The 27,866-nt window shown below is 50.4% G+C and overlaps 9 protein-coding genes across 9 annotated transcripts; 2 read left to right on the forward strand and 7 right to left on the reverse strand.

Annotated features, from left to right (window-relative positions):
* Positions 1-337: 337 nt before the first annotated feature.
* HO133_010581 (uncharacterized protein) lies at positions 338-1,816 on the reverse strand (the record flags this gene model as incomplete). Its single annotated transcript, XM_037301433.1, has 5 exons — positions 338-387; positions 440-1,348; positions 1,399-1,538; positions 1,593-1,644; positions 1,702-1,816. The coding sequence occupies 5 exons, from the start codon at positions 1,814-1,816 to the stop codon at positions 338-340; spliced, it is 1,266 nt and encodes a 421-aa protein (XP_037153067.1).
* An 874-nt stretch (positions 1,817-2,690) lies between these two features.
* On the reverse strand, positions 2,691-4,216 carry HO133_010582 (uncharacterized protein; the record flags this gene model as incomplete). The annotated part of the gene is made up of 5 exons (XM_037301434.1): positions 2,691-3,004; positions 3,068-3,567; positions 3,641-3,770; positions 3,836-3,965; positions 4,028-4,216. 5 exons carry the CDS (start codon positions 4,214-4,216, stop codon positions 2,691-2,693), a joined length of 1,263 nt encoding a protein of 420 aa, XP_037153068.1.
* Positions 4,217-5,047: 831 nt separating this feature from the next.
* HO133_010583 (uncharacterized protein) lies at positions 5,048-9,706 on the reverse strand (the record flags this gene model as incomplete). The annotated part of the gene is made up of 5 exons (XM_037301435.1): positions 5,048-5,751; positions 5,809-8,814; positions 8,876-9,056; positions 9,113-9,375; positions 9,625-9,706. 5 exons carry the CDS (start codon positions 9,704-9,706, stop codon positions 5,048-5,050), a joined length of 4,236 nt encoding a protein of 1,411 aa, XP_037153069.1.
* A 1,575-nt stretch (positions 9,707-11,281) lies between these two features.
* Positions 11,282-12,538, forward strand: HO133_010584 (uncharacterized protein; the record flags this gene model as incomplete). Its single annotated transcript, XM_037301436.1, has 2 exons — positions 11,282-11,321; positions 11,460-12,538. The coding sequence occupies 2 exons, from the start codon at positions 11,282-11,284 to the stop codon at positions 12,536-12,538; spliced, it is 1,119 nt and encodes a 372-aa protein (XP_037153070.1).
* A 1,751-nt stretch (positions 12,539-14,289) lies between these two features.
* HO133_010585 (uncharacterized protein) lies at positions 14,290-17,317 on the reverse strand (the record flags this gene model as incomplete). Its single annotated transcript, XM_037301437.1, has 2 exons — positions 14,290-16,557; positions 16,904-17,317. 2 exons carry the CDS (start codon positions 17,315-17,317, stop codon positions 14,290-14,292), a joined length of 2,682 nt encoding a protein of 893 aa, XP_037153071.1.
* A 1,733-nt stretch (positions 17,318-19,050) lies between these two features.
* Positions 19,051-21,864, reverse strand: HO133_010586 (uncharacterized protein; the record flags this gene model as incomplete). Its single annotated transcript, XM_037301438.1, has 1 exon — positions 19,051-21,864. One exon carries the CDS (start codon positions 21,862-21,864, stop codon positions 19,051-19,053), a length of 2,814 nt encoding a protein of 937 aa, XP_037153072.1.
* An 813-nt stretch (positions 21,865-22,677) lies between these two features.
* Positions 22,678-23,979, reverse strand: HO133_010587 (uncharacterized protein; the record flags this gene model as incomplete). The annotated part of the gene is made up of 4 exons (XM_037301439.1): positions 22,678-23,028; positions 23,084-23,314; positions 23,373-23,546; positions 23,596-23,979. The coding sequence occupies 4 exons, from the start codon at positions 23,977-23,979 to the stop codon at positions 22,678-22,680; spliced, it is 1,140 nt and encodes a 379-aa protein (XP_037153073.1).
* Positions 23,980-25,241: 1,262 nt separating this feature from the next.
* On the forward strand, positions 25,242-26,138 carry HO133_010588 (uncharacterized protein; the record flags this gene model as incomplete). The annotated part of the gene is made up of 1 exon (XM_037301440.1): positions 25,242-26,138. One exon carries the CDS (start codon positions 25,242-25,244, stop codon positions 26,136-26,138), a length of 897 nt encoding a protein of 298 aa, XP_037153074.1.
* A 184-nt stretch (positions 26,139-26,322) lies between these two features.
* On the reverse strand, positions 26,323-27,481 carry HO133_010589 (uncharacterized protein; the record flags this gene model as incomplete). Its single annotated transcript, XM_037301441.1, has 2 exons — positions 26,323-26,845; positions 26,904-27,481. The coding sequence occupies 2 exons, from the start codon at positions 27,479-27,481 to the stop codon at positions 26,323-26,325; spliced, it is 1,101 nt and encodes a 366-aa protein (XP_037153075.1).
* Positions 27,482-27,866: the final 385 nt, after the last annotated feature.

Raw genomic sequence — 27,866 nt, forward strand, 5'->3', positions numbered from 1 at the left:
GTCAAGTAGAGTACACATGAGTACGCGTCGAAAGGACAACAAGGACACACGGGCAGTAGTCGTAAAGGAGCTGAATACGAATATTTAGCCTGAGGTCGATATCGATTCCCCAGTGACATGTATAGCATCTAGCAGCAAGGAAAGACTCCAATATTTTGACATGGAAAAAATGAGACAGCGGGTAAGCCCCGAAGATTCAAATACACATAAGACGATACTAAACATCTTTCAAGTCGAGAATTTGAAGCCAAAGAGAGAGATGGTTTGGCGGGGGCTTACGGGTAGGTACCCGGCTTGAGCAGCGTTTCCGATTCAAGAGGACTTCATCATAGATGTTCTATAGCTTTGACCTCTCCGCGATCATCGCATAAGCCTTGGGATAAGATTCTACAAACAAGTCAGTGTCTCTCGTCCATCATACAGTCAAGGAAGCACTCACCCAACGCAGTCCGATCAATCTGCTCAATATTCTGAAATCCACCCACGTTCATCAGAATGTCAAAGTCCGCCAGCAAACTCTTCATAACATGTCTCACGCCCGCCTCCCCCATGATACTCAATCCCCAAACCCAAAGTCTTCCCACCCATACGAACTTTGCTCCCAGAGCAAGAGCCTTGAGCACGTCAGATCCACCTCTGATACCGCTGTCGTACATGATATATGTCTTGTCCCCGACTGCGGCAACTATGTTCTCAAGCGCGTCCAGACTGGCGATCGCGCCATCGACCTGCCTTCCAGCATGGTTGCTCACAACAATCCCATCACAGCCCACCTCCACAGCTTTCTTCGCATCTTCGACGCTCTGGATACCCTTCAAACAAAACGGTCGACCACCGCTAATCTTTTTCCATGTTTCGATCAACCATGGGATCTTCTCCCAGCTCCACGCGCGTCCATGCCAGACATTGTCAATCCACATAGCGCCGGCTTCGTTCGGCTGCTTCACAGGGTCAATGCCTGCCTCCTTGAGTCGCTTCTGGAAGACTGGATCGCTGAGTCCAAGGTCCGCACCTATACCATGATAGAAAGCATAGTTGCCCGTAGCAACGTCGTCATGTCGCCAACCCAGCTGCCATGTATCTGTAGTGAGTATGCAGACATCGAAGCCAGAATTGAAGGCTCGCGTAAGGAGGGAGACGGTCAACTCGTCGTCGTGTGGCATGTATAGCTGAAAAAAACGAGGACCTTGGCCATTTGCTTCGGCTACTTTTTCAATGGGGTTGCTGCCGGCTGTGCTGAGTGCGTATGGGAGGTTAAGCTCTTTGGCCACTTTGGCTACTGGAAGCTCGCCAAGCGGATTGTAGATGACGTTGATGCCGATAGGAGCGAAGCCGATGGGGGCGCTTACTGAGGATGAGTCAGACCAGAGCTTGTTTGGAAATTCTGAGGTTTGATACCTTTATGGCCAAAGATGGTAGTGGTGGTGTCTCGTAGGTTCGTGTCAACCAATTGCCTGGGAATGATTCGGTGACGGAAGAAAGCCTGGCGGTTGGCAAGGTGAGTGTAGGATTGACCGGCATTTGAAGAAGCGTAGTACCTATTCGGACATGTCAACTGGGCTGCCAGACAACGACAGAGTTCTCGTGCATACCATCCACCTTCTGTCAGCTTCGCTTTTGCCAGTTCTTCTAGCTTGCCAGGTTCTGTAGAAGGAATGTCAATTGCCGCTCAGTACGCTCCTGGAGGAAGGGGAACCCGACCAGTATTGAATGGAGGCACCTCCCCGGTATTAGTCTTCCAAAAGTTTTCCCTCTGGTACAGGGCATATTGAGGAGTGCTTCTTTTGTCAATGTTAGGATTCTTTGGATCAGACATGATTGTTGAAGGCGATGACTGGAGAAATAGAGATTGGATATCTAGGGAGGTTGAAGGTCGATATGAGGGATGAAGGACAAGAAAAGGAGCTTGAACATCAGAAGAGCTCGAGAGACATAGAAGGGAAGTATAGGAGACATGCCAATGCTTGTGGTTGTGATGACGTTCTCCGGCAGGTATCACGGAAATCGTGGAAGTCTGCCTCGACCGCTAGTCTAGTAGCCCTACTCTAACCCTAACCCTAAGATTAACGGCTTCGATGTTCTTCGAGTTCATGCAGGGAAAGATGAGTACCTGTAACTAAAACATGAGGCGACGACGGACATCTTCTATCAACAAACACTGTAGCAGTCTTTGGAATTTGGAGGCATCCTGTGCATCCCGGGGACCTACTACAGCTACGACATGTCTAGAACACACTCTACGAAGCGCGAAATCAGCTTCGAAAGGTGTAATCGACGAGACTTCCAAAAGAGAACGGGGCTGGTACCTTTTCCTACAAGGCATGAGGCTTAAGTGTACTGTGGAACAACCACGCCTCGGATTAAGGTCTCCAATGACATTGATTCTGTCAAAAAGGTTCCAAAGCCCTCTGAGGCCCCAAAGAAGCCTGGTCCGGAGCCTAATCCCACACCAGAATACTCGCCTAGAGTATGTTCACAACGAACCCACTGATCTACGGCCAGAGCAGGTTGTCAATCCATGAATTAATGGTCGATATCACGAATCATGTATTGGGGTGTCAATGTCTAAATGTCCTTCATGATCTGTATCAATGTCATGATTCCTTCAACCGACTCTAGACCTAGCTCTCAAGCACATCCTCCATGAAGCCTTCCAAGTCTCATGCATTCCATTTCCAATTCAATCCAATTCAAACCAACTCCGCCTCAATCAAACTCTCAGTACCCGGCTCACACCCTTTGATGCTCGTGATCTTGAATCCAGCATCCCCCAGCAACGTCTCCCAGTCCCGGACTGTACGCTCGCCACCCGCAAAGCAGCACATCATGATCATGTCGAGCGTGGTGCTGATCCAGTTCGCGCCATGGTCGGGGATGACATGCTCGGTGATGAGTAGCTGGCTGTAGCCTTTGGTCATGGCAGGCTTGAGGTTGGCGACGATGTCGGCGCACTTCTCGTCGGACCAGTCGTGGAGGACGGAGTGAAGGTAGTATGCTCGTGCGCCTGTGCATCCCGGTCAGTCCTGGTGTTGCGTCTCCACGGATTGGGTGGACAGGGATGGATCACCTTTGATGGGCTGTGGAGTGAAGAAGTCATGCTCCATGACCTTGATCTTGTCATCCAACCCTTTCACCTCTTCATCATCCAGCACACTCGCCCGATCCTGCAGTACAAGCTGTCCAGGCAGCGTAGAGAATTTCTCATGAAACGCCTTCAAATCGCGTCCCTTCCCTCCACCCACATCCACAATCAGCACCGGCACATCTTTATCACCCGCCTCCTTTCCCAGCTTCTCCTCCAAAGGACGCAGCTGCGTATCATCCCAGCTCGATAACCCGGTCACCCGATCGTTCATCTGGTTGTTAAAAGGACACACGCGTTCTGGACGGTAGGCGATCCATTCCCAGAAATCGTTGGGCGTGTTGTGCGCGAATTGGAAGGGGCCGCAGTATTGGTTGTGGTCCTTGCTGTAGCGGATCTGGGAGAGGTCGTCGTGCGGGTTCTTGTAGGAGGTCTTTTGGAGGTATTCGGGGAGCGCGGCGAAGGAGGGGCCGATGACGTTGAAGCTGTGTGATGGTGAGCATTAGCGAAGGTTTGGTGACACTGAAGCATACCGCTGATTAGAAATGGCTCACTGACCTTAAAGGAATGGCCTCTTGGAACTTCTTGTGCTGGGAGAGAGCCTTAGAAAGGGGTGTCAAAGAATAAGTACCAGCGATCTCGCCCTCGTACAACGTTCCCATCGAGGCAAGATGCTTCATCAAGCGCGCTGTTGTACAAGAAGATGTGTTAGCTGGCGGGGTCGAGGAAAAACCACACTCTTAGATCACATACCCAACAGCACAACATCAGCGTCCGTCAATGCAGCTAAATGCGTGACACTCGTGACTTTCTTCCCACTCTCAGCCATCTTCTGGAAGAGACCCAAGTCGACAGCAATGCGTAGAGCAGCATGATGAGCTGGCTGCACGATTCGTGAGAGGTCAGCTTTGCAGTCTTACACGCGATGAAGGGTGCTGTTCATACCTCTGCAACACGGGCTCGCAAGATAGACTCGGTGGGCTTCTCGAGCGCAAATTGAAGCTTGCGTGCGGCGGTCAGACATGCCTGACGTGCTTCTTCACCGCCTTTCAGCAGATCACCGCCGTTGGATGCGATCTGCGTGAGGAGAGCGGGGATGTCGTAAGGAGTCTCGAATGATACCTCCGACGACATCGTTGCGTCGATGGTTGATCCTGTGTGAGAAGATGAGAAGATGGCAAAGGCGTGAGTTGGGAAGTGGAGACTGGACGAGAAATGGAGAAAATGGGAGTTTTAATGCAGGCGAGTGAGAAGTGAAGGCTTGGCACCTTGCCGGGTGTTGGAGTACAAGTAGGCTGGCGGTCTGGTGAAGGCAGTGTCATTGTCGCCCACGGTCGTACGCTCTTCACCATGCGTAATGGTGCAGGCGGTGTTATTCACATGACAAAGTTGCATGGACGAAGGCCAATCACTGCTGTTGATGGCTTTAACACAAAGTTGCAATACTCGACTAGAAAGCCAATCGGAACCACCGTTCTTTGACCGACGATATGATATCGCTTCGTGGGAAGACGTTGATTGATGTTCTTGGAGTTGAACGTATTGCGTACGTACCGGCTTCTTGACTCTCGATATCCTCACTTTAATGGATCTCAAGGTCACCTTTATAGAATCATAAAGAATCAGAAAACGAGCAGTACTTGTTCAAAGTACAAAATTGTCTGTATCGCCTGCGGGGCTCCATCCTGACCTATCAATAGATTGCTCGCTCCGGAGATGGCTGGGCATGATTTGACAGATGATAGCCGGCGCGACGAGCAAGAGGGCCTCTCATCCTAGGAGGAAGATGAACCTCCACCCTCGCCTTCGTCCTTGCCATACTTCGAGACAAGATTCTCCATACAGTCCAACGCATCCTCTCTATATCCGCCGGAGAACAGCGCGTAGTGGTTTAGCCACTGATATCTGAAATCAAAATCAGCTCGATGTTCCTGCCGACGAACAGGAGTTCTGACTGAGCACTCCTTACAATTCATATAACGCTAGACGATCATCATACTCGTTCTTTGGTACCGTCTTCGGGATCAGCCGATGATACTCGTTGAAGAATCCAGCAGAGAAGCCTCCGAACATTCTCATTATTCCTAGTTCGTATTCTGAGTGCGCAAAGCACGAGCCGGCATCGAATATAAGATCTTCCATGCCGCCTTTGCCTCCGACCCTTCCTCGGGCCTTATTACCAGACCACAGGTCTCCGTGAACAAGCGCAGGTTGAACTCCCTGCCTCCCTCCCAGATGTCCATTTCCCAGAAGCCGCGGGATGACCTCCTTAACGACCCGATCAAGCAAGGAGGTCAGATCTGGGTCGCTTCCATGATTTTTTTCAACAAGGCTACAGACAGCGCGGAGACGGTTTTCGGCAAAAAATTTAGGCCAAGAACGACTCCATGCATTATTTTGAAGTGTGCGACCAACGCAGGTCATGACGGGAAAGCCAAAAACCGGCCGGGAAAATCCTGCCGGAATCAGCGTAGGGGAGCTATGCAATTTTGCAAGCTTTTGAGCAAGAGATAGACCATGACTTTGACTACCATCACTGACAGCCCCTATGTCGATGAACTCGGTGAGGAGAAAGTAGCCGGGAGAATCCGAAAGCTTTCCATGGGCGACGCTTTTAGGACAAAGGGTAGGGACGGCTGAGTGAATGGCAGTCAACGATTCGTGCTCTCCTATTCGAGCGTCAGTGAGCTAGCAAAACCAAGTACTGCGAACAGAGGTGGCACAACCTTTGAACATTTCGCCATCAGGTCCTGTCTTCAAAAAATGGACGCTAATGTTTCCTTCCTTGACAGTAGTAACCTTCGATGGAGTAGAAAATCCTGCCTGACCATACGCTTCAATCACGGTTGTTTCTGGGTCTGCAGAGAGGATGGCGATGATGGCTGAATCCACGTGCGAATCAGGAAGGGATGTTTTGGGAATATTATTTGTGTCGGGAAGTACTTCGTCACCGTAGACCTCTTTTTCTCGATCTCTCAGGACCTTGGCTATCTGATGATGGAAATTTTCCTCTGCTAGCGAATGTGGCTTTCGGTCATCGTCGTCTTCAACACGTGGATCAGCTCCTTCATCGAGCAGCAGCTGCACTACCGCCTTTGAGCCATTACTGGCGGCTTGATGAAGCGCTGTCTGGCCAGTACGGTCTCTCAAATTGGGGTCAGCATCTTCTTCCAACAGTAGCTTCATGACTGCAGGATGCCCTCGCCAGGCAGCCTGATGCAAAGGCGATTCTCCTTCGTCATCAGTCTCATTTGGGTCTGCGCCGCCTTTGAGCAAACGTCCAACCACTGTTGCGTGACCATTCCATGTAGCTTGATGCAGTGCTGTCCAACCATTATCTGCTCTGGAGTGCACATTTGCGCCGTTCTTGAGCAGATATCTCACGGTCTTCTCATGGCCATTCCATGATGCATGTTGCAAGACTGTCCAGCCGTCGTTGTCCCGGTGCTCTGGATCGGCGCCTTGTTCTACGAGGAGCTTGACGATTGACGCATGGCCCTTCAACGCTGCGTGGTGCATGGGAGTACAGCCTTCCATATCTTTTATTGTGATATTTGCGTCTCTTGCGAGTAGGAGTCGCACAACCTCCATATTCCCATTAGTCGCTGCTCGCATCAGAGCGGTCCATTTTGTACCATCCTTCGCCTCGATATCTGCGTCGCTGTCTAAAAGTACGCGTGCAACCCCTGTGTGTCCGTTGAAAGCTGCTCGATGCAACGGGGTCCATCCAATTTTGTCTTTGGGCCTGCAGTTGGCACCTTTGGCCAACAGCCGTTGTATGATGGACGCATGTCCATTGTTAGCTGCCCAGTAAAGCGCGGTCACACCTTCATTGTTTTTGGCTGCTATTTGGGCTCCGCGAGCTAATAGAAATTGCACCGCTTGGAAGTGCCCATTCATCGCAGCCCATAAGAGCGGCTGGTTACCGAGGGAGTCACGGGAGTGTATATCAGACGCGCGACCTGACTCCATCAGCTTCGATAGCAACCATGAAAGCCCCGCATACGCTGCGAGATGCATTGCTGTGAACGAGCCTGGTACCTTTTCGCTTTCAGCGTGAGTCTTGACCCAGTATGCGCCGAACCATCCTTGGAATTCCTTTGATCTCGCTTGAAAGAATTCTTCCTGCACGTCAAAATGTTCGCAGATATCATCCGAAGAATCTCGCGCGTGATCTGTCCAAAAAAGCATGGGATACTCAAGGAATGAGATGTCATCTCTTGCGTCTTTCCCCACCTCGCTGTTTTTGCGAAATGATGATATGGATGGTGATGAATCACGAGGCTTTGGACCAGAGCGTACTTGGCCACATACGTATTGGAAGCAATGAATGGCCATGTTCCGGTGCTCAGCACGGAGGTCGTGAGAGACAATACTGTCTATGCCATTCTCGAGAAGATGGGTTTTGGCTGACAAGTGGACGAAATGGGCCTGTCTTAGATAGGTCTTCGCCGACAGATGAACGAAGTGAGCTTGCCGTTCCCGAATAGTAACCATTGATCCACACTGGTCGACGTATTCTGCGAGCACGTGGAGGTTGTGATGATATTGCTTTGGCAAGCCCGCAGCCACAGCCAACTCGGGTAGCATAAGAGGTCTCAGAGCCACGATCATAGACTGGAGAATCGATTTGATATAAACAGTGGACTTCTCGTCTCCAGAGGTCAAGACTTGATCCATGATTCGAGTATACAAAGGCGTTATTCCAGAAGGTAGATGAGAAAGTGTCTCCTCCGTGTTGATCGACAATACCGAGGGTTTCGATAATTCACGACAGGCCAGCGCAACCCACAAGAAAGTTCCCTCGGCTTTCTGACGAAGGCAATCTCCCACGACTGCTCTAAGCGCCTCATCGTAATTTTTCACCCTGGTCAACTGGTTCACTTTGACGTCAATGAATTTCAAAACAGCCTCATCAACATGACTAGAGTTTTCCTCTAGACTAACGTCTAGTGACCCTGTCAATAGCTGCTTAATCATCAATTCGTTTCGACTCGTCAAGAGCCATTTGATGTTACATCTCGGATCCTTCTGGAAACTCTGAGCGAGCTCATCATCCTCAATTGTGATGTAAGGCTCAAGAAGCACCAAGAACGTCTCCATTGTTTCTTTGTCGCATTCATCAAGGGCATCAATCACGATAAAGATCTCTCGGAGGCCGGAGTACTCGATGATGGTCTGGAATATCCGCCACAATGTGTGTAGGGAGTTCGGAGAGGAGAACAATTGCTCGCGTTGTTTCTCGTACTCGTTATGCAAGTAGACGGCGAGATCTGGACGCTGACAGAGAGTTTGATATATCAGGCCACGAAGGATGAGGGACGCTGTCCGACGCCTGTCGTCTTGATTGTCGCAGAAAAAGTAGAGCAAGGCGGTATCATTCGCAGATTGGTCCAGTCGGAGCTTTCTCGAGAATTCCTCAATCAACGCAATGGCCAACATCGTTTTGCCTTTTCCAGGATCGCCATGTAGCCATAGCACAAGTGAACGATCGTCCCCCAGCCATTTGATATAAGTAGCATCTTTCATGATCCAGGAGTCTATGGTGTCTAATAGCTTGTCTTTCTTGTTGGCAATCATGTGCATGTCATCGGCAGGATCTGTGGCAAACAAAGCCTGGACGCTCGCACGATGTCGTTCTTCGATTTCATTTCGAGGTTGATTCGTCGTATGCGAAGCCGATCTGAGATAACGAGAATCGAAATCGCTGGAGCTTGGCATGGTCGGCAGAGCTTGGAAAATTATAGTATCAGCATTGGTTCTATCGAATCGAAACTGAGATACAGTACTTACCCGGGCGTCGACTACTAATCCGCTCAGGCGCGCTATCAACAAATCTCACAACCTCTTCACACACCAGACGATAATTACCATCATCCGGGTTGGTGAATTTGTTCAGCCGAAAGTGGTCACTCGCTAGGCCGAGTTTAGGATAGCCGTCAAGGCAGCCGGAGTGCTCATCAACCACTGCATCCTACAAGAAGTATATCAGTTTTGGTTGTGGCGACGCACTAGGACGTGTTGCCGTACCTTGACACTCGGCATCAAGTTCTTGGAGCCTTTGAATCTTATGACCTTTGCAACATCTGACTTGTGCTGCTCGAAAAAACAAAACAGAGGAATCGATATGGTATTGACGGTACGTGTAAAATCATGCAAGAGATCCGCCAGCATCTCAGAGTCTTTTTCAACAGCCTTCAGTAGGCTGCTTTGCTCTCCCAGGGAAACAGCTGAGGCGATGTTCGCGATCACTGATGCCTTGGAGTGGGAGTTTGATCCGCGGTGTGGCGTTCCTAGAAAAATAATCCCCGCTACGGATCTTATAATGCATGGATAATCTTCTTCGTGGAGTTTTGCGGATACCAAAGCCTGTAGGGATTAGTATCATCGATAACCAGCGGATTGAGCGGTATGGTCTGCATGACAGACCTTTTCGATGACTATACCACCAAAACAATGCCCAATGAATACGATTGGTCGCAACGGACACTCCTAAGAGAATTCTCAATCCCAGTCTGGGGAAATAGGACATTGCGCCACACCTTTCGTGAGGCCATCAGGTTCCGCAGTAGTTGGTCCGCGACCAACGGCAGCCTCTGCTGTATTGCCTCTTTGCCCAGCCATTGAGATTCATAGCCAAACCGCAATATCCTTGAATTTGGGATGGCTTGTGGGAGCATATGTTCATCTCTCAGCCAATTGACATCGCCAGCAATCCAAGTATAGTCAGGGTGGGCTCCGAGGCCGTGGATAGCCACCACGCTAATGAGAACATGACTCAGTATACTGATACAATATTAGAAGCAACGATCTGGATTTGCGTACTCCACAAGAGGTCCAGGCTGACCGCCGTCACATGGGGCACTATACAGAAGCTCGAGTCCAAGTCTGATCGCAGGCTCAGGAGCCTATCGATCCCATTAGAGCTTTGACCAGCCAGAAGCACACGTGGGCGAGACCTACCATGCTCACTTCATGCCTTAGGGTAGCTTCAAAAGCATAATTACAGCACGCGAGGAGTCGCAAGGAACGTCAAATCCCACTATACTGTAGGGAGTGCTCAAAGATACCTGAGCTCTTTTTCGAAGGTCAGATAGGAGCCACACATTGGGAGCACCAGGGGTGGCTCGGAAGGCAGCTGAGCCAAGCCGCATGGCGTACTCGTACATGGGGCAATTTTTACAATGGTTGCAATGCCACTGAAATTATGCAAGCCGGATAGCCAATGCGAGCGGTGCCACCAATGAGCACTCGACGTTAGCCGCTCATGCCTTAAGAACCTGAAAGAAGAATGGTTGCGTTTTGCGTGCGACAGATTTCATGAAGGTACCCCCAATTCTTTCGGGGACCCTGCAGCTTGTACGGAGTAGATAATCTTACATCAAATTCCTTTCGGCAGCAATCATCGAGCTGTCTTTTCACTGCAAAGGTCAACACTGTATGGATTGGACTCAAGATAAAGCCTGTAAAATGTATATTCCCAATCGGTAAGCAGATCCCGCACTCTGGAACCGAATCCAGTGTTCGGCGGAGTGTGTCAAAGACGCAGCGGACAGCTCATGTTTGAGGAACTTTGACTGAACGTGCTGAAGTCTTTTGTGATTGTGTTGGTCACTTACATGTAAGGTACTTGACCTATCTTAGTGGCACGTGGGTGGGGGAAAGACGCCCGAGACTACTTTAGTCTGCCGTCCCACGAACAGGTACCTAACCAAGATAAGGTAATTAAGTAGAGTAGCTAGCTACCTAAGGTTAGGTACTCGTACCTTAAGGCAGGTTTGGTGGCTTCGTCGGCAGCTAGCGACTAGCCTCTTCTAGTAGGAAAAAGTGTCTATCTTCCATGGAAGCAGCTCCCTGCAGGTGAGCGCCAAGTTTGATATATTGATTGTGGCCAAATCGGATTTCAAAGCCCGTCCCCTACCGTCAATTACCTTACCTCTTCCATGTTTAATTCGCCAGCTGAAGCTCCCCGGTGATGTCACTAAATTATTACTAATTCGTTGCTGAGACCCTTGGCAATGGCACTGGCACTGACACTGAAACAGCCCCGCCGATTCCGACACAATTATAAGAGGAGCCGAATCAGTCCTGTCATCTGTGGAACACAAGCATGAGAGCGCTGCGCAAAGTACCGCGAATACAACATACAAGCAAAGAAAGCGAATCCTCAGTATAAAGTATATCTGAACCAGAAAAGACATGGACGAGGTGTCGGACAACCGGCATACTGTGATCATTGGTAAAGCCTTAAGCATCACCCACCAGCGTTTTTCTCGCTGACTGTGGTAAGGGGGTGGCATTATAGGTTGCTGTATCGCCTATTATATCACCCGTCACCCATCGTATGACCCGGACTCCCACACTGTAACTCTGTTAGAAGCCAGTCAGCTTGCTGGCGGCTCTTCAGGCAAGGCGGGAGGTCTTGTTGCCACATGGGCAGATCCACAATGTATCGCACCGCTCAGTCATCAGCTTCACACCCAATTGTCGGAGGAGCATAACGGCCAAAGACGTTGGGGTTATCGGAGCGTTCATTGTGCTGATGTGGACGCCATGGGAGAGGCTGTTGGGCATGTGACAACAGAGCAGAATGGATCTCAGTTCCACCCTCACGCTATGTCTGCGCCTAAGGCTGCCGATCTTCCGCCGAAATTGAATTGGATCATACCTGAAAGCATAACGTCGTACAGTGAGCTGGGAACTCCGGAAGACACAGGACAGGTGCACCCATACCTGTTCACAACCAGCATAGCCTCTTTAGCGGAACAGAGAGGCGTCAAGATCATTCTCGGCACGGTGAAGAAGATCAATTACTCGCGGGATGGTAGAAAGGCTGAGTCGGTGACCTATAATTTGAAAAACACTTCCGGAATGCACACACTCCTAGCTACGGATATCGTGATTGCTACCGGCCCATGGACCAAATTTTTGTATCCAGCTGCTCCCATCAAAGAGTCGAGGAACCACAGCATCGTCGTTCGTCCGGCAAATCCTACATCGGCATATGTGCTCTTTCCCGAGCTCCATCCGAAGGTTCCCCAGAAGCGCATACCTCCAGAGATATACTCTCGACCAGATGGAACGATCTATTCATGTGGGCCTAGTGATGACGACGTTCCATTGCCCGAGACCAGCGACTTGGTCCATGTTAACCAAGAAGTCTGTGATACCATTTACAAAGATATCAGCAGTATATCACACGAGATACGGAACGGAGAGGTCTTGATCAATCAGGCTTGTTACCGACCCATTGTCCAGGGCAGAAATCGTGACATTGGGCCTCTTGTAGGACCAACAGGTATACGATCTTTGTGGCTGGCTGCGGGCCATGATTCGTGGGGCATTCAAAACGGTCCAGCAACAGGGAAGATCATGAGTGAGATGCTACTTGAAGGAGAGGTGCGAAGTGCAGAGGTGGCAAGTTTAGATCCAAGGAAAATGCTCAATGTACCTTAGATAGGTCAGGCCAACTTTTTACTGCCCGTCAATCGGCCATTTAGACCTCATTACCTTGGGCAGTATTTACCTTCGTACTTGAAGACGTCTTCCAAAAAGCAGATCCCTCTGGTTCTGTAGTGCCACACCCACCGCTTTCTAGAGAATCCCTCAATCAACGCCAAGAATTGTGACATTTTGTGCACACGCTAGGATCGTGCCAAGACTCCCCCTCCCCCCCTCCTAAATACCAGTACCTCCCTCTTACCTACCGTTGAAGAAGAAACCACCCTCGAAGCGTCAACTCAAACGTCGCCACCTCTCGTCAACGGGGGACGAGTGGGACATCAGCAAGCCGTGCAACCTTCCAACCCCTACCCCATCTCAAACCCATCCAACGACTCCTTCCCACTCGACCCGGCTATTGAGGGTGTCCTTTTAGTTTTCACCTTTCCCCCCAAATGGCGCCTGTAGCCGCCTGCCAACAAGGAACCACCCAATCACAGGTTCACTTTGCTCTGTCCGGAGACCTAATTACTTGCGGTAAAATCTCGGGTTGGATTCAAGGCACGCCGGGTGGCCATGGTGGTGCATACTCTAAACTCTCTCCGTTCCGCATCCAAGCGTGCTATCTCCCCACCACCCCTGCTGTCATAAAGTAACATGGTTGCAACATGACTTTTCTAGAAAACCAAAATCAAAATCAAAAACGGAGCCATCTTCCAGCGGTACATGGAGGGTGAAGAGTAGACTTCCAGAGCTGCGGCAATGTAGCTGGAACGGAGATGCGAGCAGGAACGGACGGTTGTGGAACCTTGACCACTGCGATTATTTACGCCGAAGCGGCACAATCGAAGTTCGATGATCAAAATATAAAATCAGGCTTCCCCATCGTAGTAGGGGACATTTCTTCAACGATTATAATAGGTGTTCGCCACGGAGCAGGATTTCGGAAAACAGAGTTGGGTCCGACCTGGTCGCACTTGGTTCAGTGCTTTACGAACTTACGGCCGGTCAACGCCCCTTTGAAAGCATTGACGACGATACCATAGAACGTCTCTATATACAAGGCAATTTTGTTGACGTCAAGTCTTTCATCGAGAAAACAATGATAGGCTTTTGGATGAGTGTAACTCTCCTCTGTGAACAATATGTAATAGGGGGTTTCAGACCACTTTTTTTTCTGCTGTGGAATCGGAGTTAAGGGAGGGGGGGGTCCGCGACGGCGTGGTAGGAAAGACGGTAGAAAGGACGGTAGAAAGGACGGTAGGAAAGACGTAGAGGTATGGGAGGTGATAGCAATGGGAGGTAATAGTAGTAGTGGTAAGAAGGAAGACCTTCTAATTGGATAGATTTGCTAAGAGATATAGAATATCGACACGAGAAATCCACCAAATAGGCCGATTTTCTTCACCAATGATACCCCAGGGTAGCATTGGTGGATGCTGTTGGTGGCAAATCGCTCATTTTCCCACGACCTGAAAAATCCACGCTTAAAAAAAGTGGTCTGAAACTCCCTAATGTGTTGAAGAGCCTTATAGGGTTGGAAAAGAAGAATTTATCGTAGAACTTCTGCTCTTTAGCTGGCTGTTCTACTCAACCATTTAACGCGCAACAGCAGAGCTTGTGCCTTCTTTCTCCATGATACAGAATTGGGAATGATGTTGAGATCATCCAGTCACTTTCTCTACAGTACAAAACCTGGCAATAATGTTGAGATCATCCAGTTGATATCTATCTATGCGCCCTTGTACTTGCCATAGGAGATTTTTTCAGGACAAATGCGTCGTGCTGAACAGACGGTTACCGGTGTCGGTGGTGCCACTGCCAGTGAATTTGGTGTCAGAAAGGCGAAGTGCAATAAGATGAAGTTTTGCGTGACGTGCGAGTGTCTGGTTGAGACTGCCCCCAGAAAGGCACTGGGCCTGAACGACACCGGCAACTACCACGATGCGAATAGTGGCATGAAGCTTGCGAACGTGCTGCACGAATTTAACAATTGTCTTGCCGGTATTGACTACCGAATCTACCAGTATCACTGTGAGCTGTCCTTGCAAATGATGGAGCTTGATATCGTCAGCATCGCTGGCATGGAGGAACATGGCAAGCGGGAAGGCGTCGTTGACGCCAGAAGCCATGGGTTCTCCGCCGCGCATTAGCGCCACGATCGTTGTCTGTTGCTCGTGAAAAAGCTGGTAGCCTCTTGTTTGATGGCCCAGGACATGCCGAATTGGACACTGTTCGAGACCCATCACATCGGCCACGAACTCATTCGCCAGATACCATCCGACACGGCGATGCGCTTCCCTCAGGTCCGGGCCGGCAACAGCTGCATCGCGCATCCGCGTTGCGAGCAGCTTTGCTGCGTTCCTATCTGTGGCACAAAGGACTTGAAGACCATCATGTGTATATCGGTCGCACAGGAGAGACTTGACGAATGCGGGCTCGGTGAGCTTGATCATGGGAAGCTTGGTAGTATCTAGCCGTGGTGAGGCATTGCTTGGCAGTACAGCCTGGTGCGCCCGAAGGCCGTCATAGTCGATGGCGTTTGTCAAGGCCACATCCATGGTCTTGCTTCTGGTCTGTTCCTCACCAACTACGACGATGGCTCGATCTGCCTTGCGCAACATGTCCAAGTCCAGCGGACTATCTCCGAACGCCCAAACACGCATGTGGTGGACCTCTCGCAAACGGGCAACCAAGGCGCCCTTTACTGCCGCTGAAACGACGAACCCATCTGCAATGCGTCCTCCACCAATAACTTTCACCTTCTCCGATAGACGTTCTCTCTCCAGCACCTTATCCCAGACACGACGCAGTCCACAGGTGACCACCACCGCGCCAACATGCTTTTGCTCTGCCACCAGTTGCAACAGTGACACAATCTCAGGATGCATGGTCACCGCCAATGCCACTTCTTGGCAAAGGGTATCAAACTCTTCATCATTAGCGGTCTCTTCATATATCAATACGGCCTGGCGAAAAGCAGTATATGAGTGACCTAAAGGACTGCTGAATAACGTATTCAATGTGGATGCTGCACCTTGCAATGGCCGCGAGTCGGAGACCCTCTTCCAGAACAATGCGCCTGCGTCCTCTGCAGCCAACGTCCTGTCGGCGTCCATGACCAACACTGTCTCCAGCTGGCGTTGATTAGCAACAACAACATCGTCTAGCTTGATTTTGGCCTGAGATAGGTTGTATTCCTCGTTATGGTACTTGAACTCGCGTAGCAGTCTCGAGACTTTGTTCAGCAGCGTCGGAGATGGCGATACGAGCGAAAACAAAATGCCATGACGGCGGCAGAGATCGCGCAGCTGAGTCTTTTCTTCCTGCTGCCACTTGTGCAAATGGCTTGCCGATGTGGACGGGCGACTCCTTTCGGTGTCGTCCAGACGACGTCGCTCGACAACCTCGGCGAGGACGTCTAGATAGACGATGTGCGTAAAGATCTCCAAGTCATTTAGGGTATACACTGGCCGTCCAGCCTCCTGCTCCTCTGACCAGAACATGAAATGTCCAGCGACAACTGCAACTTGTCCGCTGTCAGCGCAGTTCTTTCCAATCGCGTCAATAGCATGCCGGCGCCAGTGCGCCTTCTCTTGTTCTTCCATGCTCTGAAATGCGTCAAGACCGCCAGGCACAACGGTAGAAATCATCTCGGAGCCTTCGTAGAACGAGAACTGCGTCTGTCCGAGTTCCTGCTTCAGTTTGTTCAGCAGAAACGTTTTGCCAGAGCCTGGAATTCCGTATAAGCCGACAACTACTGCTTTGTGATCGAAAGCAGACCGATTTTCAGGGGTAGTGGGTTGGTTTAGCTGAAGATCCGCCATTGAGCCCGATACGTTGCTTGAAGCGTTCTCGCAGTTGGCAGGCATCATACTAAATCCTTGGGTCTTCTCGGAAGGGTGGGTAGGAAACTCAATTCGATAATCGATGAGATATGTCGTTATTAGATGTAGCTGATGTAGGGTGAGATGGAGGTAAAATGGAAGGTTGGCCGCATTGGCTAGATCGATCGATCTCTGGGCTGCCTTATTCTTTCTGGGCAATCAAGTGACTCAAAGAGCCGAAGCAATCATGATATCAATCAATCAATTCAGCGTGTTGCAGAACCCTGCTACAGCAGCCCACTTTTCTGCACGCATGTACCCAGCCTCTCTGGTAAAGGGCGGTAGAGAATTGAGTTGTGGAAGCGGCAAACGGCAGAGCATGGAGCAATGACTGAACAAGTATTACAAGAGACCGAGAGATTTGCGTCAAGCCATAGGCTGTGGATTTGGTATTCTCCTGATTGCCTTTCCACGACTGAGTCTGACGATCGCCGGAAGCACATCTCTACGGGAGGAGAGGCCATACTTGTCGCAGTTGGCGACCAACTCTTACAAACGCCACCGGGTCAATCTGGTGACGTGAAGCGACTTCTTCAAGCTTCTGATCTTTGCTGGGATTCACTACTTCGCGCACTGAGTCGTAATGAGGAGCATTGCACATGATAGCGGCTGTTCGGTAGAATTTCCAGCGTAAAGTGAACTTTGCCAGCATATACGTGTATACGAGGCCATGGCGAGAGATAACAAACGGGGGCAATCTCCGAACTGGGTATCCATCGTACCGAGCTCGACTGCTAGAAAAGAAGACGTCTGATGCCTCGCTGAGCTTCTGCCAGCGTGTCTTTGCGAGTCGGCGTTCCTGTAGTTCCTCCCGAAGTCGATCTCGGTACCAGGATGGCGGAGATTGCCGCGATAGACCCAGCATTCCATGCCACCGTTTCAGAAGCGCGTCACCTGTTGGACGCATTTTCGTTTGGCGATTGACTGATGTGAAAAGGAATGCTGAGAATTCGTGCTTCTTTGCGTGCTTTGGCGCAAGACGAACAGAGGCAGGAAAAAACAGAGAGGTCACAACGGTGTTGAAGTGTCGGGGAGAGAAGTAAGGGGAGGTCGAATCGAGAAGCCTCTATAGCATCATTCCTAGGACCTGAGTTCACAATGCCGAGGAAGGAGCAGAAGTAGGATGGGCAGCAGTAGGATGGAAGAAGCAGAAAGATGGTAAAAGAAATGGGCATGCGTTTGACCCCGAAAACAAAAGGGCTCGTATTTTGACCATCAGTCACATAAAATATCCATTAATATAAATAATTTGGTGTCATAATTGCGATTGCCTGGATATTGCTTAGAGTGTTTTACGGGCAGTTGCGGTAGCGTGCTTATGAAATAGAGCACTTCTACCCAATAAGCCAATAGGATCGCACTATTTTCGCCCGACCCAGCGGCCCGAGGGTGCGTAAAACGGCTGTGGCCGATCCGACTCTAGCGTGCTCTCCACCTTTCCTATACGATTCTTTTACTGGCTGTGAATGGGCCATTTGGGCCTCATGATCTTAGGCAGTGTTCACTTTCGTATCTTTTGACGATGTGAAAATAGCCGTAAGACTATAATGCAAAATTTGGACGAACGGCTTTCATTACAGTTCCCGGAAAGAACACAGCCCGTGACTCGGTTGATTCTTCTCTACGTTGAGGTAAGTGCTCCTCCCATGGCGCCGGCAAAAACTGGGTCGGCCAGGTACTCAAGTTCCTGTGTTGTCCTGTGCCTTTAATATCATCCGCCCCCCCGCCTCCCTTCATGAAAACCTCTCAATAAACAAAACAAACTCCGTCATCCGTGACCCGACCTCCCAGCAGCACAGGCCGTGCGCTCGCCATCCAACTCGGCCTCTCCATCCGAAGCGACAATGCCGTGACTTCTCCCAGAAACGACTGATTCAACTCATCGCCAATATTCCATCCCTTACGCCAGGAACCGCCGTTCCAACGCGCCAGCTCCAAGATTGACGTACGTGGTGCGTCTTCCTTTCGGTGGTACCCGAACAATCAAAGTCTGGCCTCTTCAACGAGTGAGTGAGTGAGTGCGTCCGACCGTCAGAGCCGCCGCCGCTCCGCCGTAATCGATCAGCGAAGACCAGTCGAAGCAACGATCCACCGCTGTACCGGCACGGAGAACCATGGCGACGAGGAATCCGATACCGTCAGCCCGGAAGAGTACACGACTACACGCAAGGGAGCGGCGCAATGCACCCGGGAGCCCCACCCGCCTCAGGGCAGAGTTGAGCACAAGGCGCTGGGTTGCTGGATGTTCGAACGGAACTGCCAGGTCGCTGGTGCTGAGACCCGGGCCGAGGAAGGTAGGTCTGGGTAGCATTTCTGAGGCCGAAGAGCTAGGACATGTGTGGAGTGAGTCTATGATGACGGAGGTCAGTTTTGAAAGATTGAATTAAACTAGAATACAATGCCTTTCAAAAGAGAGCCGTGCTGGTATCTTTCCTAAAAACAAGGGGCTTGATGTGTACCGTGTACCACCCGAAGCCATGCGACCAAAGCCAAAGCCCCAAGCCAAACACCTAAAGCACCATCGCTACATTTACCATCCTGAGACATTCCAAGCCGGAGAACCAATACCGAAGACTCTAGAGCTTCTTAATGCAACACTTCCTTGCTTTGAATGTACACCAGATACACGATTCGTTTCCCTCACTCATTAGACTCCTCGGTAGCTGTTTTGGCAACCTCATCGTACCATTTGCCATGAGCTTCCCGATCCACATCTGCCACCCTGCCCAGCTCTTGTACTATGTCGCCGATCTTTGCCACGGACTCCGGCATCCCGCTCGATCCTAAGACCTCACTAGCAGTAGTACTCGTCCGAATGCGTTCTTCTGCACTCGATGCCGCGAGTCGAGCGAGAACGTGGGCATAGATTTTCTTCAAGAGCACTTTCATGACAGGGTGACTTACTTGTCCTGCTCGAGCGTCTGTGAGCAGGCGCGCTATTGTACCGGTGAGTTGCTGTCTGGTAGTCGGTGGGAGGGCGTAGCGAGATTCAACGATAGCGACGAATGCCGCCGGCGATGACGAAAATGGCAAATCCCACATCCGCTGGCTCTCAAGTTTCCAGAGGGACCGTACGTCGCGTCTGAGGAGATTCTTTGCAGTGAGAAGGATAGATGATACTGTGATCAAGCGGAGAGTATCTGAGCGAATGCGTGCCAGACGCTGAGTGTCGAGCTCAAGGGTTTCGGGGATTTCTGCATCTTCGAGTTTGTTCGTTGTGATGGCAAGATCAACAAGTCCATACATGTATATCCTATCAGCTGTAACCCTGGCTGCTGGGCTTGAAATGCCCTCCACTGTTCGTCTCAATGGCTCTTCTCTCGTCTTGGCCACTGCGGCTCTCCACCATCTTAGTGTCTTTACAGGAAACTGATCCTCCAGCCTTGTTAGGAAACAATTTTTCTCATAGTCAACAGATCCATTGATAAGCGTTGGTCCCAATCTCTGCAGCATAAAGTTCATGTGATCGAGCAAGAGTAAGTCGATAACATAATAGAGTCTAGCCAGCTGTTTGATAGGATCGTGGCTTGGATTCTCTGCGAGGTCCTTAACATCGGAGTCTCGAACAGGTGCACACAACTTTGGCAGGATGGTGTTCATGAAGGAGAAGAATTTATCGTACGAAAAAGCCCCATTCTTAACTTGATTCGCGACCATTGCAGGGTCGAGTGTTTCGGAGATCAAAACATGAAGTGAGTTTCCCGGTGTCAACAAACGGAGGAGTTTCTCATATATCACCTTCGCTATGGCAGGGACCCAGATCTCTCCCTCTGCAGCATCGAGGCCTTGTTGCATGCTTCTTGATACATCATCGATAAGACTGTCCCGCAGGTCAATACGTGGCTGTAGATCGACTTTGAACTCTTTGTTGATCGCGAGCTCATGCAGTATGTGTCGGTTGTCAGGCAACAGCGTTGAAGACTCGAGTTTCTGTTTCGCAGGATCCTTTCCTTTTGCAGCTGTGAATGGAGATTCCGCCGGCCTTGGAACGGATACTTCTGGCATAACAGACTCGGTCGAAGCTTGGTCAACCGGCGCGGCTCTTGGTTTGTTGTCAGGAGCAGGGCTTTTGGTTGATCTTGTCTTTCTGCTTGCTCGAATTGCGTGCTTAATCATCTTCATAGCATTTTCTGGACCCGCGAGTCTTTTGAGCCGGACAAGCACCAAAGTCTGGTTATGCTGGATGCCTTCTCTATAATCTGCCGCTACCTCGCCGTCCTTGTCGTCTTTGACTGTTTGCCATATAGCATCAAGCTCAACAAATTGAGCAAGCATGTTTGACACCAAATAGGACGAATCATGTGCTTTCCAAGCAGCAAAGGCTGCTTGAAAAGAAGTGTATGCTTCTGAGAGCTCGGCTAGCTGAGCCGATAGGACTGGATGGCTCGGACCTGACGAGTCGTCGATGATACGATCGAAATGAAGAAGAAGATCCTTCGCTTTGTTCACGAGATCTTGTTCTTGCTCGCCTTCTTTGCTCAGCACTTGAGCTGGATGGCCAAGGATCAGAAACGTGCTTAAAAAGGTTCGAACAGCCGCCTTCTCGGCCGCATCATCATCTCCCATATCCTTGAGTCCGCAAAGCTTCAGCATCTTCGTCGTGCAGGAGAGTACGTTTTCCTGATTTAAGAGTACTCCAACATCTTCAAAACTTGTTTTCTGAACCGCATCAACGGTCAAACCAAGTCGCAGAAATTCTTGTATCGTAAGTTTACGCTGCCGATTTTGCCAGGCGCGCTGTATGATTCGTGCCGCTTGGTCATGGTTCTTCGGTTTCCATACGTATGCAACGACCTTTTTCTCCTCCACAGACGGCAAACTAGTCATCCTTGTACGCCGCTGACTTTGTTGTAGGAAAGCTTTTCTCTTCTCGGCTTCCGCATGCCTTTCTTCCATATCCTCTTTGAGCTTGAGATGTTCAGCAGCCCTTTTCTCTCGCTGTTCTTCAGCCACCCGTTTTGATCGCTTGACTTCTTCGGCGCAACTGGCCTTGACCTGAGCAAGGTATCGTTCTCTTGCTTGTTGCGCGGCAATGGCACGCTCTTCGCTATTCGTAGTAGTACGTGGAGCTGCTTTGTTCATGGCTGCTCGTAGCCTGACCTTCTCAGCATGTGCATTTCTGTCTGCTGCTTTGGCTTTACGGCTCTCCATTATAGAAGCACGTCGGAGATGTTGGGCAATATGAGTACTCTGAGGGCCGCCGTGAGCAGATCGCGTGGAACGACTGGAGTGGTGCGAGGACATGGAATTCAGTCGAGATGATGCTGCTGATGATTTTCGGCGGGTCAAGGTAGATTTATAGATTCGAGATGCTATGCGGGGAGGCGGGCTATAAATGCCAGTTGTTTCGCCGTCGGAAGACATGATAGAATCTTGCACTTCCTCTGATATCGTGTGGTGAGTCGAATCCGGATCCTCGCCTCCCAAATCTGACGAGTATGAGTTGTCGCGCATGATGACTGGTCTTTGCGATTTCGTTAAAAGGCACACCCGCAAATCAGGCGTTATAGTGTGAGATGGGGAGAGCAGTATGTCCAGTCTATCGCGCTGCTGAGCTCTCTGTCAGAAAGAAAGCGGACGTTGGCCGTTTGCGGCTGGCACGAGACCCAAGTAACAACGAGTGACGAAATGAAGCGCAAGAACGAGATACAGTCTAGCGCAAGGATCACAAGACCCCAACTTAACACGATCGTAAGTCGCTATACAGAAAACACAAAAGACTTATCGACGCCGAAAGATGCAATGCTTTGTAAGAATGGAGGAGGCTGGTAGTAAGTCGATGAAGCCGGAAAGTCGGCGCTTAGATTCACCGATATCTCTTGGCAACATCCCCTCCATATGAGCCTCCTGGTGCCTCAATCGCATACCTCATAACTTCAATAAAGAGATCGTCTTTCCGAGGTCTTACTACATGGGCTGGCGGGCTCTACGATGGCTAGATTAAGGTGGAATCTTGGTGGCGTTGCCCCAGAGACCAATTTAAAAGAGCAATTCAAATAGGCATGTCCGGAGTGAACGATTGGAGCCTGCCAGAGACTCTACATCTCACAGCAGGCCGAATGAACAGGAAACGTTTCGACATGTAAACTCGGCAGCGAGATATGTGGTATCAGACTAAGTTGAGTGTGAATGTTTTGCATGCTTGTCTTTGCAGATGCTAAACGGATATCAAGAATGTAAATACAAGAACTGAAAGCAACAAAGTGTGGATTCAGATGCTTTCTCAAATGATCTAAACGCTGGATTGCCAGATCCTTGCGTTGCGCTTCAATTGTAGGCGTGCACTTCTGCCGTAGCCATCACCGCCGGCCAAACGGTGCTGCTTGAGGAGGGTGCTGTACCAGAGGGGGTCGCGACACTAGAAGACGGCGCGATGCCTGAGGAGGGTACGGTAGAGGCGGACGTGACACCGGAAGACGGCGCGATGCCTGAAGAGGGTTTGAGAGTGAAGCTGGCGGAGGGTTTCGTTAGGAAGCCAGTGGACGCGCCAGTCCCTGTGGGCTGAGTACCGTTGTTCATGCCGTAGGGGGCACTGGATGAAACCGGAGCGGAGGGGGCCGGCGATCCAACAACTACAGAAGATGGGAATGGGCCGGAGCCAGGAGTAGAAGTAGCAGTCTTAGATGTGTCAGCGATGAGAGGCTTGTAGACGTGATAGCTGGAGTAAATTTACCACAGTGACGGTTTCCTCAGGCCCGGTGACGGTGACAGTGACAGGAACTGCACAGGCCGAACCAGTAGCGCCTCCCTCACCAGGGGTGCCAGGCCCGCTACCAGCAGTAGGCACAGCAGAGACGTAAATGGTGGACTGTATCGTGTGACGGACCGTTTGGTAACCTACGGGAGGACCACTCGCACCATTCTCACCGCCCTCGCCAGGTTGACCTGCAGACGTGTACACAGTCTGGAGTATCGAATTTTAGTTGCATTTCTTGATATTGAATTGAAGGGAGTGTGCTTACGTTGTAGTTGGTCTTGTAAGACGTGTGGTGGATGGTGGTAACTACGGTAGTGGTCGATGAACCTGTGCCGATAACGTAGGTTAAGGTAGTGTCTCCAGATTGAGATGGAGTGGGAAAGCCAGTGGTCGTATAGGTGGACGTGCAGGGACAGTCATTAATGGTGAGGGTCGTTTCCTAAAATTGTTAGCAAGGGCAGGGTACGGTAAAGTCATTGATTATATACCTTGGTGACAATGTATGTCTTGCCGTTCTGCGTGAGGCTGGTGGGCCCAGGGCAGTAGGTAGTCAGTTTGGTCACTATCACAGTGGTCGTATAGGTGGGCACTGCGCCAGTGGTGAGGAGACGAGGAGAGGCGCCAGTGCTGAGAGGAGACGACCCGCCGGTACCTGTAGGATAAGGAGCAACACCGCTGCTGATTCCTGCCTCAGCAGGGTAACCGGCAGAGCCAGAAGGCCCGTGATGGCCTGAAGGCTTGTGGTCATAAACGTGGAAGGGGTTGTGCGTGAGTGTCCCATTCTTATGGCTATGAGAATGGTGTTTCTCATGCCCGGCTTGAGCCACAACGACCAACGCGAAAAGGCACACAACGGCAAGCCTGCTGAACATCTTCGAAGATGTAGGCCGTTTGTGATTGATAGAATTTTTATTCAGATTGTGATCCTCTGACTGCAGATGTTTCTCGAAGGGATATCTGGAAAATTCGGGGCTGAATGCTTTCTATTTCTTGTATTCTCTTGACTCAAATCGTCAGGGCTGAAGGAGCGTGGTGCGAAATCAATTCGCAAATGAGTGACTAGAGACTGCAAAAAGAGCGACGAAGAACCCAAACGACAGCGAAAGAAAGGAATATGGTGAGAAAGAGTTGAAGTCTTTGAAGAGAAGAGAGCAAGCAGCAAGAGAAATTGAGGGGAGATAAAATTAAGTTCAGGAGGACCATAGCCCTGACGGTTGACCGGGGTTATTCGCCCTGGAACAGGGGTACAAACGCAGGAACAAATCGGATTTCCAGCATGGCCTTGAGATTGAGGGTGCCTGCATTAGCTTGACACATATCCAACGTTTGATTGGAGCATTGGTTTAGTTAGCATGCAAGGTATTGAAAATCGTCTTCCTGTCGTAAATGATCTCTTGAAAGCTTCAGCGTTGTCGCTACCTTTTAATTCGAGCGCTTTGCAGGCTGAAGCTGATGGCCTCTTCTCTTCATGCCAGGAGGTTCCAAGTCCTGCTGACCAGCTCTCCCTGATCATTTGCTTGTGAACGGTATGCTCAATGCAGTGACTGCGCCTGCGCCAACGCCAAGCCTGTCACAACACTCTTATCCCAGGTATCTGAGGCCAGTGAGGCCAGGGTATATCCGCCGACTTTAATTTCAGGACCCTAGGCATTGTGCTGGGCTCGCACTGCGATGAGACGAAGGCTCATAGACATGTGGATGGAAGAGCGGTGTGTCATCCGCAGATGGCCTTGGATCTGGAAAATGGTGCCCTGCTGAATGCTGCGGCTTTTGCAGTCTCAAATTCTTCCGTGAAATTAATTTTGCAGTCTCAAACCGGTAGAATTGGCCGAGTAATAAGGAAGAGCAGGATAGCAATCAGTCACCGATGAGCTAGCGGTTTCAGAATCAGATTGCGCTTTTCCACCCTCGCTTGGACAAAGACGGTGGCAAGGTGAAGATAACGTGGATTCGCTCCTGGCTGCAGCCGAGAATCAGCGATTTGTATAGCTTCTATTCAAAATATAGTAACAACAATGACGCAGGCAAAAATATTGAGCTGCGCTGAAAAGCAATTTTTGGAATCGATGACGCAGCGACATTCTCTTCGACTCACCGGAGACGGCTCCTCACCATCCATCTCCACCCCCAAAGCATGTCTTCCCCGCACCACAACCTGCATGAAATGCGTGACCTCCGCGCCATCCAGCGTTCCCTCCAAGCTTTTGCCTCCTCGCCACAAACCATAGAAATCCTCCGCACTCTGCCCAACGCCCCTCCAAAACACTCAAGCGCACCGAAGACACTCTACGTTCTCGATTCCTCTTTCAATCCGCCCACGCGCGCCCATCTCCGCATATGCACGTCTGCTTTGTTGCATGACGGGTCGAAAGCCGAGCCGAAAAGGCTCTTACTGCTTCTCGCGACGCAAAATGCGGATAAGGCGCCGAAGCCGGCGGCGTTCGAGCAGAGGCTTGCCATGATGAGTATCTTCGCAGAGGAAATGGTAAAGGAGATGAGAGCAGATGGCGGTCGTGAAGGTGTTGTGGTCGATGTAGGTGTCACGAAGAAAGCTCGCTTCGTGGACAAAGCAAGGGTGATTGAGGAATGTGGGGATTACTCTCCCATCGATGATGAGGGAGGCAAGAAGCCTGTTGAGCAGGTTCATCTGACGGGGTTTGACACGCTTGTTAGATTGTTGGATATCAAATATTATCCCCCCGATCACACTTTAGCGCCATTGGAGGAGCTTTTCGAGAAACACCGAGTCAGAGTTACGAGGAGGACTGGTGATGCATGGGGAGGAAGAGACGAGCAGGATGAGTATATGACGAAGCTGCAAAGAGGGGAAATGGAAGGTAAAGATGGTAAAAGGGAGTGGGCGGGGAGGATTGAATTGGTAGAGGGGAGGAAAGAGGGTGAAGAAATTGTCAGCTCTACGAAGGTGAGGGAGTCAAGTGCGCGAAGGGATGAATTGGCATTGTTGAAGTTGGTGACAGAAGGAGTTGGGAGATGGATACTTGATGAAAAGTTATACGTCGACGGGGGCTGAATGGATTACTCATGGACCATGGATAGAACTCAGGGAACAGACAGGCTCGAGCCGAAATTGTCCTCCCAAAGAGTTCCTTTTTTGCTCTACCGACCCGTCTGAATTTGAGATAATCTTGAATACATCAGCTAGGGTGAGCCATATCTGAAGTGCCTTTGACCCGTTCCGTGCTCAATCTTGAATCTCAGCATACCACATCGTCCCCAGACCCGAATGCAAATGCCCCGCAGAGCTTGGCATTGGACTCATCATGCACATAAGAGGCGGTATTGTTGTCCAGGGTTTCCACCCCGTCACACGCAACCTCATCCCGGGAATGTTTCCAGAGAAGGTCGTCGTCCAAGTGTTCCTCTTCCTCGTCGTCAATCCCACCTAGAGAGTGCTCCCGAAATAGGTCCAAATGATTGGCCTCATCAAGCTCCATTGCATCGCCATATGCGTCGAAGATTGGGGCCTCATCCCCGTCCAGCATTACATCTCCCGCATCGTCCAATGATTCATCTAGCATCTCGTGCAATCCAAAATCCGTTGTACCGGAAGTGCTCAATGACTTCAAGCTCCTGCAAGCCAAAGCATCAATCAGCTTGCTCCGCGTCAAAAACCATAGCCGCGCTTCAACAACAGATGAGAATATGGCGCTACTTGAGTCGGAGTCCTCGGTTGAGCCATGATCCAAATAGCTACTAAGAGATAATTCTTGTAATCGCCTAAGCTTGTGTCTCAAGCAGCTGGAGTTTGTGCGGCGATAGACCCGACACACAGTACGTGCTATCGTGGGAAGTAACCCGGTACGCTGCGAAACCGCCTGGTATCAGACCATCAGCAACGTCATGCAATTCAATGGTGGACTGTACCTTGACATAACCGGGGCTGAACAAAGCAGGGGATATGGCAGCAAGTTTCGGGCAGCCAGCATCGCTTGAAACGATAACACCTCCGGGTCTGACCGGTCTGTAGTCACTCATCATTCTCCGTAGCGAAGAATCCATCAATTGGACCAGGATCTCAAATTTGACTTCCTGAATGGCGTACCTATGGCATGTCGTTAGAGTGTCGAGTGAAGATGTACTGTGCATATTGGATGAGACACTGCCTTGAGAGCTCACTGGCGAGGTGCCGACCGATGAAGAGCCCGAAATCCACGGAGCATGCCCGTACGTTAGGGTGCCAAGAACGCCTTGGGTCCCTCCCGGTGATGATAACGGAGAGTAGTAGCGGCGGTCAAGGTGTTCATGGATAGGGTTTGTAGACGCGGAAGTGTGCTGAATACCACTTCCAGACACGGCAACGTGAGCCCTCGAAGCATCCCTAGTCCGTCTGCAGGTGGAGAAATGGAACGTCATGCCGATGGAATCTAGGTACGCAGATGGGATACATTTTGGGGGTCGGATATCTGCATCGCTAGATGACTGAGCTGACAAGGAGATGAAAAGTTTATTCGAATCATTTATAGTAAGAGAAGCGTCAAGGCAGAGCTGTGACCAGAGCTATGTAGCACAATCAGTCATCCACCTCAAGGTATGGTAGCATCACAGCACCTCCGCGTTGCAAATCACAGCCCCAATATTCTCGGTAGCTTGGTACAAACTAGAGCCCGATACTACTATATCATCAAAGAGAAGCTCAACATGAAGACGTAACCGGTTCGCTCCCACTATCCATGTGCCAGAAGTGATGAAAGCATCTAAATCTTGGCCGTTGGAGGGAAAAGCATAATCGGAAGATTTG

The sequence above is a fragment of the Letharia lupina genome (assembly GCF_014066315.1).
Source record: "Letharia lupina isolate WasteWater1 chromosome Unknown contig_9, whole genome shotgun sequence".
In the NCBI taxonomy this organism is placed as follows: Eukaryota; Fungi; Ascomycota; class Lecanoromycetes; order Lecanorales; family Parmeliaceae; genus Letharia; species Letharia lupina.